The sequence below is a fragment of the Xenopus laevis genome, chromosome 1S, assembly GCF_017654675.1.
Source record: "Xenopus laevis strain J_2021 chromosome 1S, Xenopus_laevis_v10.1, whole genome shotgun sequence".
Lineage (NCBI taxonomy): Eukaryota > Metazoa > Chordata > Amphibia > Anura > Pipidae > Xenopus > Xenopus laevis.
Window position 1 is genome coordinate 66,211,380 of NC_054372.1, and position 17,809 is coordinate 66,229,188.

At 36.8% G+C, this 17,809-nt stretch overlaps 1 protein-coding gene across 2 annotated transcripts in view; it reads right to left on the bottom strand.

Moving 5' to 3' along the window:
• The window catches only part of LOC108704460 (glutamate receptor ionotropic, delta-2-like), a 599,719-nt gene that overhangs the window by 312,107 nt on the left and 269,803 nt on the right, over positions 1–17,809 (bottom strand). For both annotated transcript variants that reach the window (XM_041579681.1, XM_041579682.1), the window contains exon 4: positions 7,238–7,443. In XM_041579681.1, the coding sequence (XP_041435615.1) occupies positions 7,238–7,443 (206 nt within the window). The remainder of the gene's footprint in view (positions 1–7,237; positions 7,444–17,809) is intronic.

Genomic DNA, 17,809 nt, shown 5'->3' on the forward strand with positions numbered 1-17,809 from the left:
CACGAAACGCAGCCGGCATCTCGTTTTTGATGCCAGCGTCCGTTTTTTGACAATTTTTCCAGCAGTTTCGCGAATTTATTCGCTGGTGGTGAAACTCGGGAATTCGCCGCAAATTCGTCGATCACTAGACACAACAGATTGCAGAAAATAGCAAAGCCACAAGAGTTGTGCCTGGGCTGCTGTTCTTTCTGTATTCTGCTCTCTCGACTTTGTCTTCACTATTTTTTGGTCAAACTTTGTGCTATCTTTGTGCTACATGTATTGCACATCTTACAGCTATGAGATGAAGCTATACATAACAGTGTCATTATACAGAATGTGTTTACTTTTCCATATGAAAGGAAAATTTTTAGTATATAGTAACGTGGCAGTCTGTCTGTTGATACAAATAAAAGCAATGCATTTCTATCCTCAGACTTCTTAGCTATAGCTTAACAATTTACAGAACCTTGCAAGTATGTTTACTAAGTTTACATAGAATCAACAGGATCATGAATTTGAAAAGTACTAAAAGTTTTTTTCAGATTTACAAACTTGATACCCTTAAGTATCAAGTATCAGTATATTAGAACACCTGGTACAGACGCGTTCTCCAACGTAAGCTATTCCTCTTGTACATGACAGGCCCCCTTCGGGCAGAGGATTAGGGAGGGCAAAAGGTACCCAATGCTGAGGGGCAAGAAGGAGCCGAGGTCTCTGTATTTCATTAGTCCCAACATACTCTATCCCCCCGAGATTGGTCTTTTGAATAAGGGGTTATCTTTTGTGCCCTCATGTCCCTTCAATCCTCTGCAGTGGATTTGAATTTGAAGGACCACTTTAAACATACCAGTCCAGCCTCTAATATATTGTCATCTTTGAAATGAAAAAGTACATTCTCTCCACCTACCACCAATCCTGCTATTAAATTATTTAAACAGTCCATTGCATGGGAAGGACTTAAAGCACCACCCACTTGCAGGTACAGGGACAATTTATCCAAGCTGGAATGTGCTGCTATAAAAACTTTGACTAATGATACACAAGAGTGATCCACAAGAGTGTGACCTGCCCACCCGGAAGACCAATAGTGTCAAGTCATGACTCCTTACTACATCCCATTGGCATATACATTGACACCATTTTACAACCAGTAGTGTGTAATACACCTACATATTTGAAAGATACGCCACACTTGTTAGAACGTGTTAAAAATTTGAAAGAGGACGAACCATGCCTGTTGGCAAGCATGGATGTGGTCAGCCTGTACACAATAATTCCACACGTTGCTGGTATTGCAGCGGTACAAAAATGACTTGAGGAGTTTAACTCCAATACTGGTCCTCCAATCACTTTTATACTGAAACTACTTGAATTGTCACTCTTAGGGATGGGTGAATTTTTTCACCCTGTTTCGCCGCGAAAATGACACCCATAGACTTGTATGGCGTTGCACGTATAAAACATTTTGCCTTGTGTCAAAAATTTTTTGATGCCCATAGACTTTAATGGGCATTGGCGACATTTCGCTGGTGGCAAATTTTTGGCAAAGCAAAATGGGTCAAATTCGCCAAAGCCTAGTCAGTCTCTCAACTATTTCCACTTCGAACATGATTATTACTTGCAGGTGTCAGGCACAGCTATGGGTGCAGCCATGGCACCTGCTTATGCCAACATTTATATGCACCAATATATTGCTATATTGATGATTTAGTCATTGTTTGGCACTGCACTGTATCACAATTTGTCAAAATATTTAATGAACAAAATATGATCGATAGTCCAGTACGTTTTACCTACAATATACATCCTCATGAAATAATTTTTTTGTGTGTGGTTTTGACCTTAAATGGTTCCCATCTGGATTATTCTCTTTACCGTAAACCTACAAAATGTTCTTCTGCACCATGCAAGCTGCCACCCTAATGCTATGAAAAAATCTCTGCCTATCTCCCAATTTTGTAGAGTGTTGAGAAACAACTTGGTCCAATCCATCTGTGACAAGCAAATTATAGATGTGGAACTGATTTAAAGAAAGGGGTTACTCTGATAGATTATTGACTGATGCTTTGGATAAAGCTATGGTACAGTACGTTATCAGGGCACATCTACATTGAGAGTGAGTGAACAGAGCTTAGTATTTAGTACTAAATGTAATACACATACAAAAAACTTTGGCAAATTTGTCAAAAACCTTTGGAATATCATACAGGCAGATAGAGACTTTTTTCAAATTATCCCACACCCTCCTATGGTCTGTTACAAGAGAGGCACCAATCTATGTGACTTGCTAGTTAAAAATGATCCAATTCAGTGTTATGCTACAAAAAAACAGACTTGGTTGACAAGTGATAAACTATATTTTCGATGTCCCAACGGTACTTCATGTCACTGCATGACACCAGGGCAAACCTTTTTACATCCTCAACAGGCAAAAGATTTGCAATACGGCACCATATCACTTGTACTTCCAGTCACGTGATATATCACATTACGTGTCGGTGTAGTAGGTCATATGTTGGCAAAACTGAACAGACACTTACATTAAGAATGGATGCACATCGGTCAGCCATAAGTACTGCATTTAATGATTGGAAGACCAATCCAGTAGCGAAACATTACATTGAACAGGGACACAGGCTTCCGGCATTTAAATACATTGCAATAGACCACATCCCACCTCTTAGGAGAGGTGGCAACCTTTCCAATGTCCTTCTACAGAAGTGATTTGGATAAAAAAAACTAAATAAATTGCCCCCCATGGTCTTAATGAGAATTGCCCTTTAACATGCTTCCTAAAGCAGAGGTGAATTATTTAGCCATTTGGTATTTTTGCTACATTCTGTTTGGATATTCTTAACAACTGTGTTAAATGTAAAAAAAAGACAATGGGATGTTTTGAAAATCATTTAAACCCTATTTTAAATTGAAAATAGTACAAAGACAACATATCAAATTTTGAAACTGGCATTTTATTTTCTGAAAAATATATGCTTGTTTTCAGTTTGATGCCAGCAGCATGTTTCAATAAAGTTGGTACGGGGCAACAAAAAATTCTGGAAAAGTTGTGTAATGCTAAATAAAACAGCTCACCAATTTGAAATAGGTCAGTAAAGGCTAGGTATACAGCAAAAGTTTTCACCTCCCTTGGCATTTTTCATGTTTTGTTGCCTCACAACGTGGAATTAAAATGGATTGTTTGAGAGTTTGCAATATTTCATCTACAGAACACGCCTACAACTTTGAAGATGTTTTTTTTTTTTTTTGTGAAGCAAACAACAAAATAACAGAAATCTTCAGCATGCATAACTGTTTACCCCCCTAAAGTCAGTACTTTGTAGAGCCACCTTTTGCGACAATTACAGCTGCAAGTCACTTTGGATAAGTCTCTATGAGCTTGCCACATCTTGCTACTGGGATTTTTGCCCATTCCTCAAGGCAAAACTGCTCCAGATTCTTCATGTTGGATGGTTTTCGCTTGTGAACAGCAATCTTCAAGTCTGACCACAGATTCTCAATTGGATTGAGGTCTGGACTTTGACTAGGCCATTCCAACACATTTAAATGTTTCCCCTTAAACCACTCGAGTGTTGCTTTAGCAGTATGCTTTGGGTCATTGTCCTGCTGGAAGGTGATTCTCTGTCCCAGTCTCAAATCACAGGCAGACTGACTGTATTTAGCACCATCCATCTTTCCCACGAATCGAACAGTTTGCTGCTGAAAAACATACCCACAGCAGGATGCTGCCACCACCATGTTTCACTGTGGCGATGGTGTTCTTGGGGTGATGGGATTTGTTGGGTTTGTGCCAGACATAAAATTTTCCTTGGTGGCCAAAAAGTTACATTTTATTCTCATCTGACGGAGCACCTTGCTCCATACATTTGGGGAGTCGCCTGCATGCCTTTTGGCAAACTCAAAATGTGCCTTCTTTTTATTAACTTTAAGTAATGGCTTTTTTTCTGGCCACTCTTCCATGATGCCCAGCTCTATGGAGTGTACGGCATATTGTGGTCCTATGGACAGATACTCCAGTCTCTGCTGTGGAACTCTGCAACTCCTGCAGGGTTGCTTTTGGTGTCTGTGCTCTCTTTCTGATTAATGCCCTCCTTGCCCAGACTGGTGGGGAGATCTCTCTTGACATTTCAGAGAGATTGTGTCTCTCAGAAGTAAAGAGGACACCACTCTTTGAAACACCGCACAGGCAAATATTGCAACAATTTAAGAATAATGTTCCTCAATATAACATTGTAAAGAATTTTGGGATATCATCAGCTGCAACACATAATAACATTAAATAATTCAAAGAAATAATTCAATATGCCTGTGATCCTTGGGCCCTGAGGCCGCCATGCATTAAAAACAGACTCGATTCTGTATTGAAAATAACTGCATAGGCTCAGAAATACTTAGAATTTTATGACATTATAGGCACTGCATCTTCCAAGCTAAAGATGAGAAGGACCATCCACCTTGTTGTCAGTGCAAAGTTCAAAAGCCAGCAGTGATTATGGTATGGGGGTGAATAAGTGCAAATGGCATGGAAAGGCACCATTAGTAATTAATGATACATAAAAGATTATATACCCTTTTTGTTGTGGGTGTGGTCAAAATCTTTCTAGTACCGTCCCATAATTTTTGCCACATCTTGGGTGTGAACTCTGGAGCTTTGTGTTCCATCTAAACAAATGATACAGTGGCCTGCATGATTTGCATTTTGTGTATTATGGAACTCTTTTTATTATAAAGAAGGGGGATACCACTGAATGTTGAATGGAGTGCATTGGCTCCATTGTTGTTGAAGCATTTAGAGCACAGTTTACTGGACTGCAGATGTTTAGAGCACCCAAATTAAAAGCAATTAAAACATGTGGTAAGTGCAGAAAGTATCTACTAAGTTGTTATACAGTAATGCCATAAGACATCTTGTGTCTTTTGATTGTGTCATTTAAAATGTATCACTGCAGGAGGTGGATTATTCCCTTAGACAAGAGTTTTTACTCTAAAGAGTGAGGGTTAACCTAATTTTGGGTCTAAGGATCCTTGATCCTATTTTAATTCACATGTTCCCATGAAATTTGTAAATTACCAATTGTCATTAGGTCAGGGTAGGGTATGAAACATTTTGGGGTATGACTCCTTAATTGTTCAAATATTAATACTCTAAATACAGTTATCATAACTAAAATGTTTAATGTGTTCTACAGATGAAATAATAAAATACTGTGTTGTAGCTATTATAAATCAAATTTTTGTACACTTTGTGTTATGTGGCTGTTTATTCAGTTCAGTCCTTGTGTATTCCTCTTTGAAAAAAACAAGCTTACCAATCATAGGAATGTGCGATGAACTTCAAGGACTCAATTTAGCACAAATTTATGTCTAGAATAACCTTCAGTAATTCATGTGTAGGGACAGCAATATAATAGTACCATTGCAAGGCTGGTATGACATGAATGAAAAAAAAAATATTACTGAAAAACACACACTGTACATCTTTGTATGCTTCTGGCAAATGATATGGTTTTGCAGTTAAGATATAGTACTGCAGCCTTTGCAAAAACTATATTGCAAATTCGAAATAATATTCAGTATCAGAACTATAGCTTTCTTCTGTCACAAGCCACAAACATTCAATTTCTGCATTGTACTGGTTCATGTTTATTGAGGCACAAAAAAAATTAATGCTCTTTATATTACTATTCATTAAAATTATTATTATAAAAACTGGAATTATTTGCTTAAAATGGGAGAAGGCCTTTCAGTAATTTGGAGCTTTCTGGAATTAAGGATCCCATCACTATGATAATTGCACACAGCATTAAACACAGAAATTAACAAGCACAGTAACTCCCAGAACCACAGAAAGTCAATACCAAAGTGCCTGAACCACGGGGATATTATATTACCAAAGATCCCATTATCCTGACAAAGAAGTTTTACCCCCTGAACTCCTTCTTCTTTAAAGATATAAGCAAAATTTCAGAAAATACCCCACTTCACCAATTTGCTATACTCATATGAGGACAATGCATTCTCCATACAGATCACCTTACAGTATGTCAGACGAACTAATAAAACCTTCTTATTCACCCTTTAAACTCATTATCAGATAAGATTCTGTATTAAAGGAACTGTCAATTTTTAAAACTGTAAGGAAATATGAAAAACAAAAAAGCATTTTCTTTATTTAAAAGCTGTATATTTTCTTACTCAAGGGGATGAATTGCATAGATAGCAGCTTAGATGCTTGTATATACAGCAGCTAGATCTCCTTATAGCCTTATCACATTATTATTTTCCATAAATTCCCTCATATCACAAAGGAAATTTAACGGATATCCAAATTCAAAAAGATAAACCGGTTTACATTAATTAAATATTTTAACAGTTTTTGAGATACTAGCCATTTTAGACAGTTTTATACTGCTAGGCAGGCTTCAACAACTCTCCTTGAAGGCCATATCAGTGACGCTAACTGCCTATGCACTTTCGATGCACTTTCATCCAGATAACCCTACCATTGCTGACTCTCAGTTTAACCAAAAGCTTGGTATCTGTGTCGGACTGGGCTGGTGGGACATTGGGTAAAAACCTGGTGGTTTTTAATGTTACTAGCAGTCAAGTAGTTAGACCTATTTTCAAATATTTTAATGAAAATACCCAGACCTAGAAATAAAATAAATCATGATGCACACAGGTCAAAATATTGATCCATCTCTGTTGGTATCTACATCTAAGCCATCTACAGTATATTGCTTTTTTCCTCCCTCTCCCTGTTATTACTTTTTATGTACTTCAGTACAAATTGCCAAAGTCCTATCTTTTTATGTCAAGATTATAAATATACCTTGAAGTATATATCAGAGATATGTTTACAGAGAAATAGGATCTGGGTATATATATTTCTTAACTTATTCAACTTCAATTTTAAATAAACCAGCACAAACTTGGCTCTCTAAACATTCTAGAAATAGAGTAATTTTTACTTGTAATCTATTTATATCACTTATGCTTTGGCAGATGAAATCATAATATGATATACAATACAGTACAGGTACAGTTGAAGTGCTCACATTTAAAGGGCTATAGAATAGAACAGAACAGTACATATTTGATAGTCACAAAAATATATACATATGATTGTAAATATTAATTATCAAATGTTTTAAATAATAGAAATAAAGAATACAGTATTTCTTTCAGTATGCAAAGAAAAACTTCACAATATAAGTCTCCACATCTGAATAAATCTTACCTCAGTAATGAACGCTTTGGCAGTCGCTGGGCTCATAACTAGAATGGCCCTTCTTAGTGTGTCCCTGTAGCGATTTAGTTCTTCTATTCTCATAGCAGCAAAGAGTCCTGTGATCATCTTATTAATGTTGTTTTCTACCTTCTGCAAAGCAACATCCATTCCCTGCTGAGAGACTCTATCCAAAAACTCTTGTATTCCACGGATATCTAGGAACATCAAAAGGCCATCAAAATGGTAATCAGCAAACAGAAATGCATCCATAAAATGCCTAGCTTGCATTGGATTGCTTTCTATCCACTATTAAGACATGGAAGGTTAAGTGGCACATATGTTAAACTGCACAGAAAAGCCTTTTAATACTGGACACAGATTGCATTTGTCATAAAGTCAGGAGTAATTTTCCCTTGGTATTGATCAATTATATAACAACAAAAAGAAAATGAGTCATCTATTTTTGATATCCCCCATCCGTTTCTGTAAATGTCCCATTAAGGCAATGTTTGTTAATTAGGAGCTTGTAGAAGTAAAATTACTTTTTTTCATGCTTTAGATGAGAGTCTAGCACTTCTGTTGCACTCAGAACATTAAGGGGCAGATTTATCAAGGGTCGAATTTCGAGGATTAAAAAAACCCTCAGATTTGACCCTCGAAGTAAAATCCTTCTAATTCGAATATCGAATTCGAAGGATTTACCACATACTTTGATCGAATGATCAAATAAAAATCGTTCGCTAACGATTCGAACGAATTTAAGTGATCGATCGAAAGATTTTTATTCGACCACAAAAAACTTAGAAGGTCCCCATAGGCTAACATTGAACCTCGGTAGGTTTAAAGTGGCGAAGTATGAAGTCGAAGTATTTTTTAAAGAGACAGTACTTCGACTATTGAATGGTCAAAGATTTTTACTTTGAATCGTTCGAATCATTGACCAATTTGATGGTCGAAGTACCCAAAAAAATACTTCGGAATTCGAATTTTTTTCCATTCGAATTTACAATTACAGTTTCAGGTATCCCATAACAACTGCCAGCTGCTTTGCTACAGCAATGCCAATAACCTAACTCTTTAAATGCCACAGTATGTAGAATCTACGTTCTGTGGATAATGTTGCTGCAATGCCACAGAAAGTAGATTGCAAGGATGTTTTTCTCATCCCCAACATCTCAGATGCCTCATTTAAAAGCTTCACAGGCTGAAGGTGATCACACAAGGACTGTGTATTTATTAACATTCACTCTGAATGAACATAAAACATACTAAATAAATGAATTTCTCCCCATAAGAGCTACCAGATCCAGAATTCAGATTTACTGTGCTACAGTAAAGTTGGAATTGTGGAGGAATATCTATGGTTTGAGGCCTGGAGATACCAGACAAATGTCATGTTCTCACAGACTCAAAATCCCCATTTACCAGGTACAGAATTCCACAGATGTCATTTAGGCCCTTGCTGTTGTTTACATGAGCCAAAACAGTTGATCAGCCATTTGGCTTTTTATTAATATAAATGTGCTTTGTGGGGCGATTTAGCAGGAAAAGAATAGGTTAGCTATTACTAGGGATTGTGGGAAAGTATGTGGGGAGAGATTTAAGTATAGGAACACTTTACCCTAACACATTCCATACTGCCTAGGCACGTGGAGCATGGGGGCAATTTTTCTAATTTTCCTATTTTTTTGTGGGTATTTGCCGATTCAGCCATAATCGTGTGTTTTTTCTTGTAATTAGACCCACAATGGGCGATTAGTACAGTACATGTGATACATTTTTTATGGATATGTCACAGCAGCTGGTGGCTATATAAGTACATCCTTGCCATTTGACCCAAATTGACTTGGTTCACTTTACATGCCCATTGCAGCAGAGGTGGCTGTTATTTGGGAATTGCTGGTTTTCATATGGCATGGAAAGGGCCAGAATTCATGGTCTTTTTTCAATAATGCTGTGTTCGACCCCCACCCATTAAATTAAACTATGGTCTCAGTATCTTATTTTATTGTTACATATTTTGCCATTAAGTTCTGATTTTATTGTTTTACTGATGCAAATTATGTCTGCCTCCCCAGAGTCATGACATTCACTTCAATAGTAGAAACGTTGACTGTGTCTGTAGCGGAAGCAGTAATAACAGCTGCACACAGTCTGCTACCAAACAAAATACAGTAGAAAAGAATTAACGGTTTACATGACATTTTAAAGGATCATCAAATTGAAGCGAATAATGTTAAAAGGATCAGTATGGTAGCTTAATGCACATGTCAATGTCTCTATATGAGAGCAGAACAGGATTTAAGGATTTAATGCATTGTGCATTTTGTGGTGTTCTTACAATAACTGCATGGCTTGCTCTACTTGATAGCCTTCTCATAAATTCTGTAATGCAAATAAAGTGCTTTGAGTAATGTCTTTCTTTAATTATATGTTTATTGTGGTGCCCCTGAATTATAGGAATTTAAAGCTGGCATGATGCCAAATGATTAATAAACAACTTTAAGAATGTCTGGAGAGTAATTGTAGATATTATGGGATAATGAACATTTTAAATCAATTAGAAAAATATCAATGATAGGTCTTAGTGAAATGGAATTATCCCAATTACATAAAATATCTACACTGCAGCCTCTGCTTGACTGGAGCTCTGGGTGTGATAAACTTAGGAATGTTAAAATATAAATGAAATATATGGAATATGTAATAACATGCTTCTAAAAATATATGACATACCCTGTTGTATATGTATACTATAAGAGTTAATTGTGCTTTCTGTGATGATATACATTTTAAATTGGGTGCACCAAATGGTTAATCTGTACCAATTAAATTTTTACTAATATGGTAAAGCAGTGCTGTCTAACTAGCAGCCCACCCCTTTTGTGGCCCCCCAAATGAAAATCTGGCAGCTGGGATTCTTTACTTTGTGTAAGCTTTAAAAGGTATCAGTACTGAGATTAACTGGCTCCTGCATTATTTACATTTTAATTTCAGACTGTAAAATTCTGCATTGTTTACACCTGTAACACTTCTACTGTAACCACTAAAACCATGTACTGTTCACACTTCAGGCCCAGACTGAAAGTGTCCTAATTATTCACCTGTTCCCATCTCATACAAACAGCTGGAGGGGCACCAGCATTGTCTCATTGTATGTAGCATAGTATGAACTGTTCATCTTAGGTTTTCCTGTCTCAAGCTCTATTCTGCTTTCCTATGCTCCCTGTGTGTGCCATACTCTGCCTGCCCTATGCTCCATGTATGTGCCATCTTCTTTCTGCCCTCTGCTCCCTGTGTGCCATATTCTGCCTGCCCTATGCTCCATATGTGTGCCATGCTCTGCCTGCCCTATGCTCTGTGTGTGCCATACTCTGCCTGCCCTATGCCCCCTGCGTGTACCATATAATGCTGCTAGTGACAGTACTTCAATATCTTCCATTATTGCTCCTTTCTTACATTCATTTAAATTTAATTCAAATACATTATCAGACATACTAATAGCAAAAAGATAGTAAGTAAGAGAAAGACATTTATGTTCTTTTTTATGATCCTCAGAATAAAGACCAAAACTTAGAACTCATTTTTTCAATGCCCTAAAGCCCAATTCTGTGGGCAGGTACTTCTTTTTTTCTCCCAACAATTAGATATTTGTAAGCCTGTTTTCTGCTGGGGTTCACATAATAAATAAATCAGTTGCATAATATTCTGGCAGATCACATGACATCTCACTTTTAATTTATATAATACTTAACTACACTGTAAGGTGGACCAGTCCATACAGGGTGACTACTGAATATTTGTTTGTGCTTCTGAACTGTCAGAATCACTGTCAACATGAGCATATTTGTCAGTATTTATGACTAGGCTGAATGTGATCCTTGGGTGGGAATGAGTCTAATAATCGCTCCAAATTATTATTATTATTATTATTATTATTAAGTAAGATGTGCTTTTAAAAATACAGTATCAACTCATTATTAATACAAATGTGCTCTAAAAATAACTATAGTAACAATTAGTACATTTATAAAAAAAAGGAAATTATTATGTTCGAATGTTATTTTGATATACTGTAAGTAAAAAAATAAATGGATTTTCCTATAAACCTCAAACTAGAGGCGTGGGTTTTGATTAACACGACTTATAAATTCTAACATTATCATAGATCTGTTTCAATTGTTTACAATGGGATATCATTCTGCTATACCTTTATCTACAGTTTAGATGTTATGATTGATAATGTCCAGCTATTTATTTTACCTACAAATATGTTGTAAGAGTGTTTTATTTTTATTTCCACAAGTGAGGACAGACACACCAACTTCTGTGTGAACAGTAACTTGGTTGTAGGGATGCACCAAATCCACTTTTTTGGATTCGGCCGAACCCCCGAATCCTTTGTGAAAGATTCGGCCGAATACCGAACCGAATCCGAACCCTAATTTGCATAAGCAAATTAGGGATGGGAAGGGGGAAAACATTTTTTACTTCCTTGTTTTCTGACAAAAAGTCAAGCAATTTCCCTCCCTGCCCCTAATTTGCATATACAAATTGGGATTCGGATTCGGTTCGGCTGGGCACAAGGATTCGGCCGAATCCTGGCCGAATCTCAAACTGAATCCTGGATTTGGTGCATTCCTACTTGGTTGCTTTACAGAACTCAGCATAACATGTGGGCAACAGGAACTTTTCATAGAGAACATACACAGGAAGAGGAAGAAGAAAGTCACACAGGTCAAACATGACATCACATTGCTAAGCAACAATAGACCCTCCCTGCATTAAGTAACATGCACTGGAACAATCTCGGTCTGTAGTTTTCCAACAATTTTAATGTGCATTGGACACTTAAAATGATGTACACTTTTGATGAAATTAATGATATGCCATATATTTCAAATATACTTGATGCATCTTCATGCACCTGTGTTATTACAACTGAGTGAGAGATTGATTGTTTAACTCGCATTATCATTTGATATTGCTTGTCAATTATATTTTCTCTTTCCAGTTTGCAAGGTGTTGAGTTAAAATCCATTAGTAATTTGAGTCTAAACTGCATTTAGCTATTGCTCTATAAGGGTTCTTAAACATGGGCTTTTTTTCAGCATTTTTTAAATGCATGCTGAGGGACAAAAACGTATATATTGTGTTTTAATGCACTTATTTGAAACAACTAAGTGCGTTTTTTTCCGTTGCAAATGCAACCCTCTGTTCTATTGATAGCTGACCATGCATCAAGCACAAGAAAATGCAACATTCTGCATATAAACAATTGCACTAAAATCCAAATAGAGTAAATTCAGAACTCTCATGAGTACAACTGCGTGTTAAATGCAGAAAAAAAATTCCCATGTGGAGGAACCCGAAATGCAAATTCACTGTAACATGATTTACTATACTTCCAATAACATAAATTATCAACATTCCATGTTCAAATCCATCTTCACCTAATTTCTATAAAAGTCATGCTGCTCTTACATCTGCATTGCTATGGTAAAGATTAAACGTTGCACAACTTTTATAATGCAATCAAATACTGGTAAATCATGTTACACAGTCACAATCTCAGTATATTTTGCCAGTAGTGATGTCATCAGGTTATTGAACATCTGCGACAATTGTTACGCATACTGATCGTACATCAAACAACCAAATAACATCTTTTTGATATCTAACAAATACATGAAAATTTACATCAATAATTTATAACAATGACCAAACATCAACACAAAACAGCTCTACTAATGTGCAACCATGGGAGAAAGATAAACTAATGTGACCAAATGTCCATCCAGTGTGAATATACAAAACAACTGTCTTGGGCTACAAATACCCTCAAAGTTTCATATTTTTCCTGGTGTCTGTGATTTGATTCCAGCCAGGGAAGTTGTTTCTGTGTTCTTATGACTGTGTAGTATTTCGGTTTCTTTCCATACACCAAAAACAGACAGGCTGGACCTTAGAATGTAAACGTCACTGTTGTAGGGACTGATTTAAAATCTTTGCAAAATACCTCTATGTACATAAAGAAGAAGAATAAAATAATGGTGTCATTAAATTAAAAATACTCACCATGTAACTGTGGAAAATCATGAGCATTGTAGTCAGTGTCGGACTGGCCCACCGGGATACCAGGAAAACTCCCGGTGGGCCAAGGTGTCGGTGGGCCCTCATGCTGCTAAACTTTTGGCCAATTTCATGGCCATTCCCTATTTCTATGAGAGCAAAGAGGCTAAATAGATGGAATAATTGATTATAGTATGTAAAGAAAACAGACTAGGAGAATAGAGGTTGATTGAGGAGATGAAGAATAATAGTACTGAGAGTGGGCCCTGGTCTAAGGTTTTTGGGTGGGCCCTGGTGTAAGGTTTTTGGGTTTATATGACAACATTACAGCTGTGCTGAGATGTAGAATAGTAAGCTAACACACGCGGTGGTGGGCAGGGGGGCAAGGAAGCAGCCCCGATGGGCCCAAAATCTTTTGGCTCAGAATGCTTTGCATTCCAGGACTACAGAAAGAAACTAGACTCAAAGTGCAAACAGGGAATTTTTGTAGGACATGACAAAAATATTCCCTCATAAGTGATGTATTACCCAAGCACTAGAAAGGTATTTAAACACAGGCTACTAAAGTCCATTACTAAGAGTGTGACTGAGGGAAAAACTCAAACTGATGTGTTAGATGCTGATGATAACATTTATAGGCAAAGGTATGTACACCCTATAGTAAACCCAAATCCAGGGGAGGTCCCAGTAGTTGAGAGTGCAGAGGGCAATGACAATGGCCAAATACAAGACAGCCATTGTACAAGACACCCCAAAAGAGGCAGAAAAGCCCCTCAGTACTTAGAATATCGAATGGTCGAATAGTCGAACGATTTTTAGTTCGAATCATTCGAATCTATGCATTAGTCAGATTGTAACAATCGCTAACAAACATTGACTACTGTTACAGAACATATGATGTACCACAAACTTTCAGAGAAGATATGGATTCACCCCAGCCACAGATATGGCTTAATGCAATAAAAGATTAAATAGATTCACTTAAAGAGAATACGTTCACACTCATCACTCTACCAGAAGGTAAAAATGCAGTGGGGGGGGGATAGATGGGTTGATGCAATAAAAAGAAGCATCTGAAACATACAAAGCTAGATATGTTGCTAAAGGATACAGTCAAGTAAAGAAAAATGATTATATGGAGACTTTTTCTCCAACTGTGAATTTTACTTACAGTATATATGCATTTTGATGCAAATGGCAGTAGAGTACGATTTTGTTGTTCATCAAATGGATGTGAAAACAGCTTATTTACATGCCCCAATTGATTGTGAGCTTTATATGGATCAACCAGAAGGATTTCAGATCAAAATTGAAACAGGTGAAAGGTTAGTTCTCAAACTGAATAAATCATTGTATGGTCTGAAAGATAGAAACTGGAACAAAATGCTACATAACCTATACACAAATGGATTTGTACAGAATTCAGTAGACCATTGTGTAAACATAAGGCAGTCTGGAAATGAGAGAGTAATACTATTGATATGGGTTGATGATCTTATCTTATTGCTGCAAGTATTGATACACGACTTAAAGTGGACCCGTCACCCAGACATGAAAATCTGTATAATAAAAGTCCTTTTTAAATTAAACATGAAATCCAATTTCTTTTTTTTAATAAAGCATTCATAGCTGTTGTAAACTCATTTAAAAATATCAGCTGTCAATCAAATATTGCCTACCCCGCCTCTATGCCTAGGCATAGAGGCGGGGCAAGCAATTACTTTCACTTTCCATTCAGCACTTCCTAGATGTCACCGCTCTCCCCACATTCCCCCAGCTCTCTTAACCATTTAATTGTGTAACCAGTGCATGGTGATGGGCATTGGGTCCCTGTCCCCTGTTGCACAAACAAGATTCTGAGATTATGTAAGGATTGCCTTAATAACAGTGTCCACAAAATGGCTCCTTCCTGGTTGCTATAATTTTGAATTCCCAGACTGATGGAAACAATATTCAAATAATTTACACAGTGTAATTAAAGTTCATTTTGCTTGACTAACATGATAAAATAGGATTTGGAATAATTTTGTTTGGGTGACGGGTCCACTTTAATGTTGTGAAAGCTATGCTCACTACAAGGTTCAAAATGAAAGATCTGGGGAAGCTCAAATATTTTTTAGGTATCACTTGTAAAGTGATAAAAATGAATCAAAAGAAATATATATCAAAGATACTTGAAAGATTTGGTATGTCAGATTGTTAACCGAGATTGACTCCTTGCAAGCAAAAGCTGGAGTTTAAGGACAACTGTGATCCTACAGGTACTTAAAGATATCAGGAGGTAGTAGGCAGTTTAATTTACCTGATGACACATACAAGACAAAATTTGAGCTTTCAGAGCCAAATGAACAACATTGGAATATTGCTAAACATGTGATGAGATACTTTAAAGGGACTACTGATTTGGAGTTAAGCTACAGAAGATGTAAGGAGAATTTAGTCATATAGTGATGCTAGTTGGGCCTCAGACCTAAATGACAGAAAAAACACAACAGAATATTGTTTGTCTATCCACAAATGGCGCACTGATTTCTTCGAAGTCAAATAAACAACCCACGGTTGCACTGTCTTCCTGTGAAGCTGAATATATAGCACTGCAGGGCCAGATTTACACAGCGGGCACACCTAGGGCTGCTGTCGTTCGTCGCCCCCATCCCTCCCTTTTATTCACTCAAATTTTCATCATTGGGATTCATTGGTACTGGAGCAATGGGGGTTGGTGCACAGGAGATTTAAAAATCTTTTGTATCTCCTGCTCATCCCCACTGTTTCTGAACCAATGTGGGTGTGGTTGGGCAGCATGCTGCCCCCTAAAATCCTGCCACCCTAGGCCCGACCTTGGTGGCCTCTTCACAAATCTGGGCCTTACTGGCTGCTACACACAGGAGAGCTTATACTTTGTGCAGTTAAATTTTCAAGATAATCAAAGTGCACTAGCTCTCACAAAAAAACTGATTTGCCGTCAAAGGTGCAAACCAGTTGCAAATACCATTTTCTTAGATCTGTACTAAGCTAGGAAAAGATAACTCTTTCCACAAACAACATGGTAGCAGATGTTATGAATAAGCCAATAACAAAGCATAAACATTTATGCTAAATATGTCTTTCTGTAATATGAGAGCAAGTGGGAGTGTTAAGATATGTATTAATGTGTGTGCTCTCATACATATCCCATAGTAATCTGATACTGACACAGTGCCATGTAACATGAGCTTTGTCTTCTAATGCAGAAGTGTTATGTTATGTCTTCTTGAAGCAAGAGAAGCACGGTGTCTGTGTGCAGCTTCTCTTCTGTCTAACAGAAAAATGCAGGCTCACGTGAGATTGAGCTACCAGTTATCCCATCTTTTAAGAAGAATGGCAGCATTTATACTTAAAAAACAAGTGTCAATGTGCTATTTAAAGCTAAATTAATTATCCATGAAACTCAAATATAGCAGGCATTGTGCTTGTGAAAGTAGTTATGCAAATGAATTCAAGTTAAGTATCATTTCCATCATCACAATCACAAACTGTACAAAATTTTTGCTTAAAACATCAGCATGTGAGGTTTATGTCATTTGGGATTTCATAGATGGAGAGAAGTGATATGCCAAATTTTCTTACTTAGCATGTTTTGTATGTTTAATTATTAGATTTAACCTTTGTTAGGGACCCTTTTCAGTGCTAGCTATCACTAGCAAGTAGGCAGGATTGACATTAATGGAAAATATTTTTGATTAATAATTTTGCTGGGTTTAATGATGCAGAAAAGTAATGTTCATATTTTACCAAGGCACCACAGATAATACTGCATTTTTATGCACTATGAATCATTACAGTGAACTGCTATGTACTTAAGTGGTAACTAAAGAACATGAACAAAAACAAAAAAACTGACCATAATTTTAGCCAATGATACAGTGCTGATGTGCATGTCTAAACGTCCCTGATTTTACCTGTTATTTTAGGTCTGCTTATTGACCTCCAATAATATATTTTCAGTCCTGCCAAGTCAAGTGCCAGTCTGATTATTATACCTTTGAGTAAGTAGATGTAAGGTATTTATAGTAGCCACATAGTTTTTAATTCCAGCAACACCTTTAAATGCATTTTAGTATGCAACTGTATACAATATTAAAGGAAAATATTCCCATTAAAAGGGCTTTCATTCCATTAATTTCCTCTTAAATTAAAATTAGATGATAGCTTAATTGGGATAGCTTATTTGGTCCACACAATATTCCTTCTATGCTCATGCACATACCGTACTTGAGAGTTCAAAATCTGTTTAGTTTGGCTAAGCCAATATCCACAGATAGTAAAATCAAATACACATTTAATTTATTAATAAGAAATGGTGATGTTCTGTCTAAGCAGGTGTCTCAACTCAGATAAGCAATAGGACAGCCTCTATTCTTTTGCATTAAAGCAAAAATGGCTATACAATAATAGTCTATTATTCATTTTACTGAGCATTTTCAACAGCTTTGAATGATTTCCCAATTTCCCCAAATCACAAGAAACTTT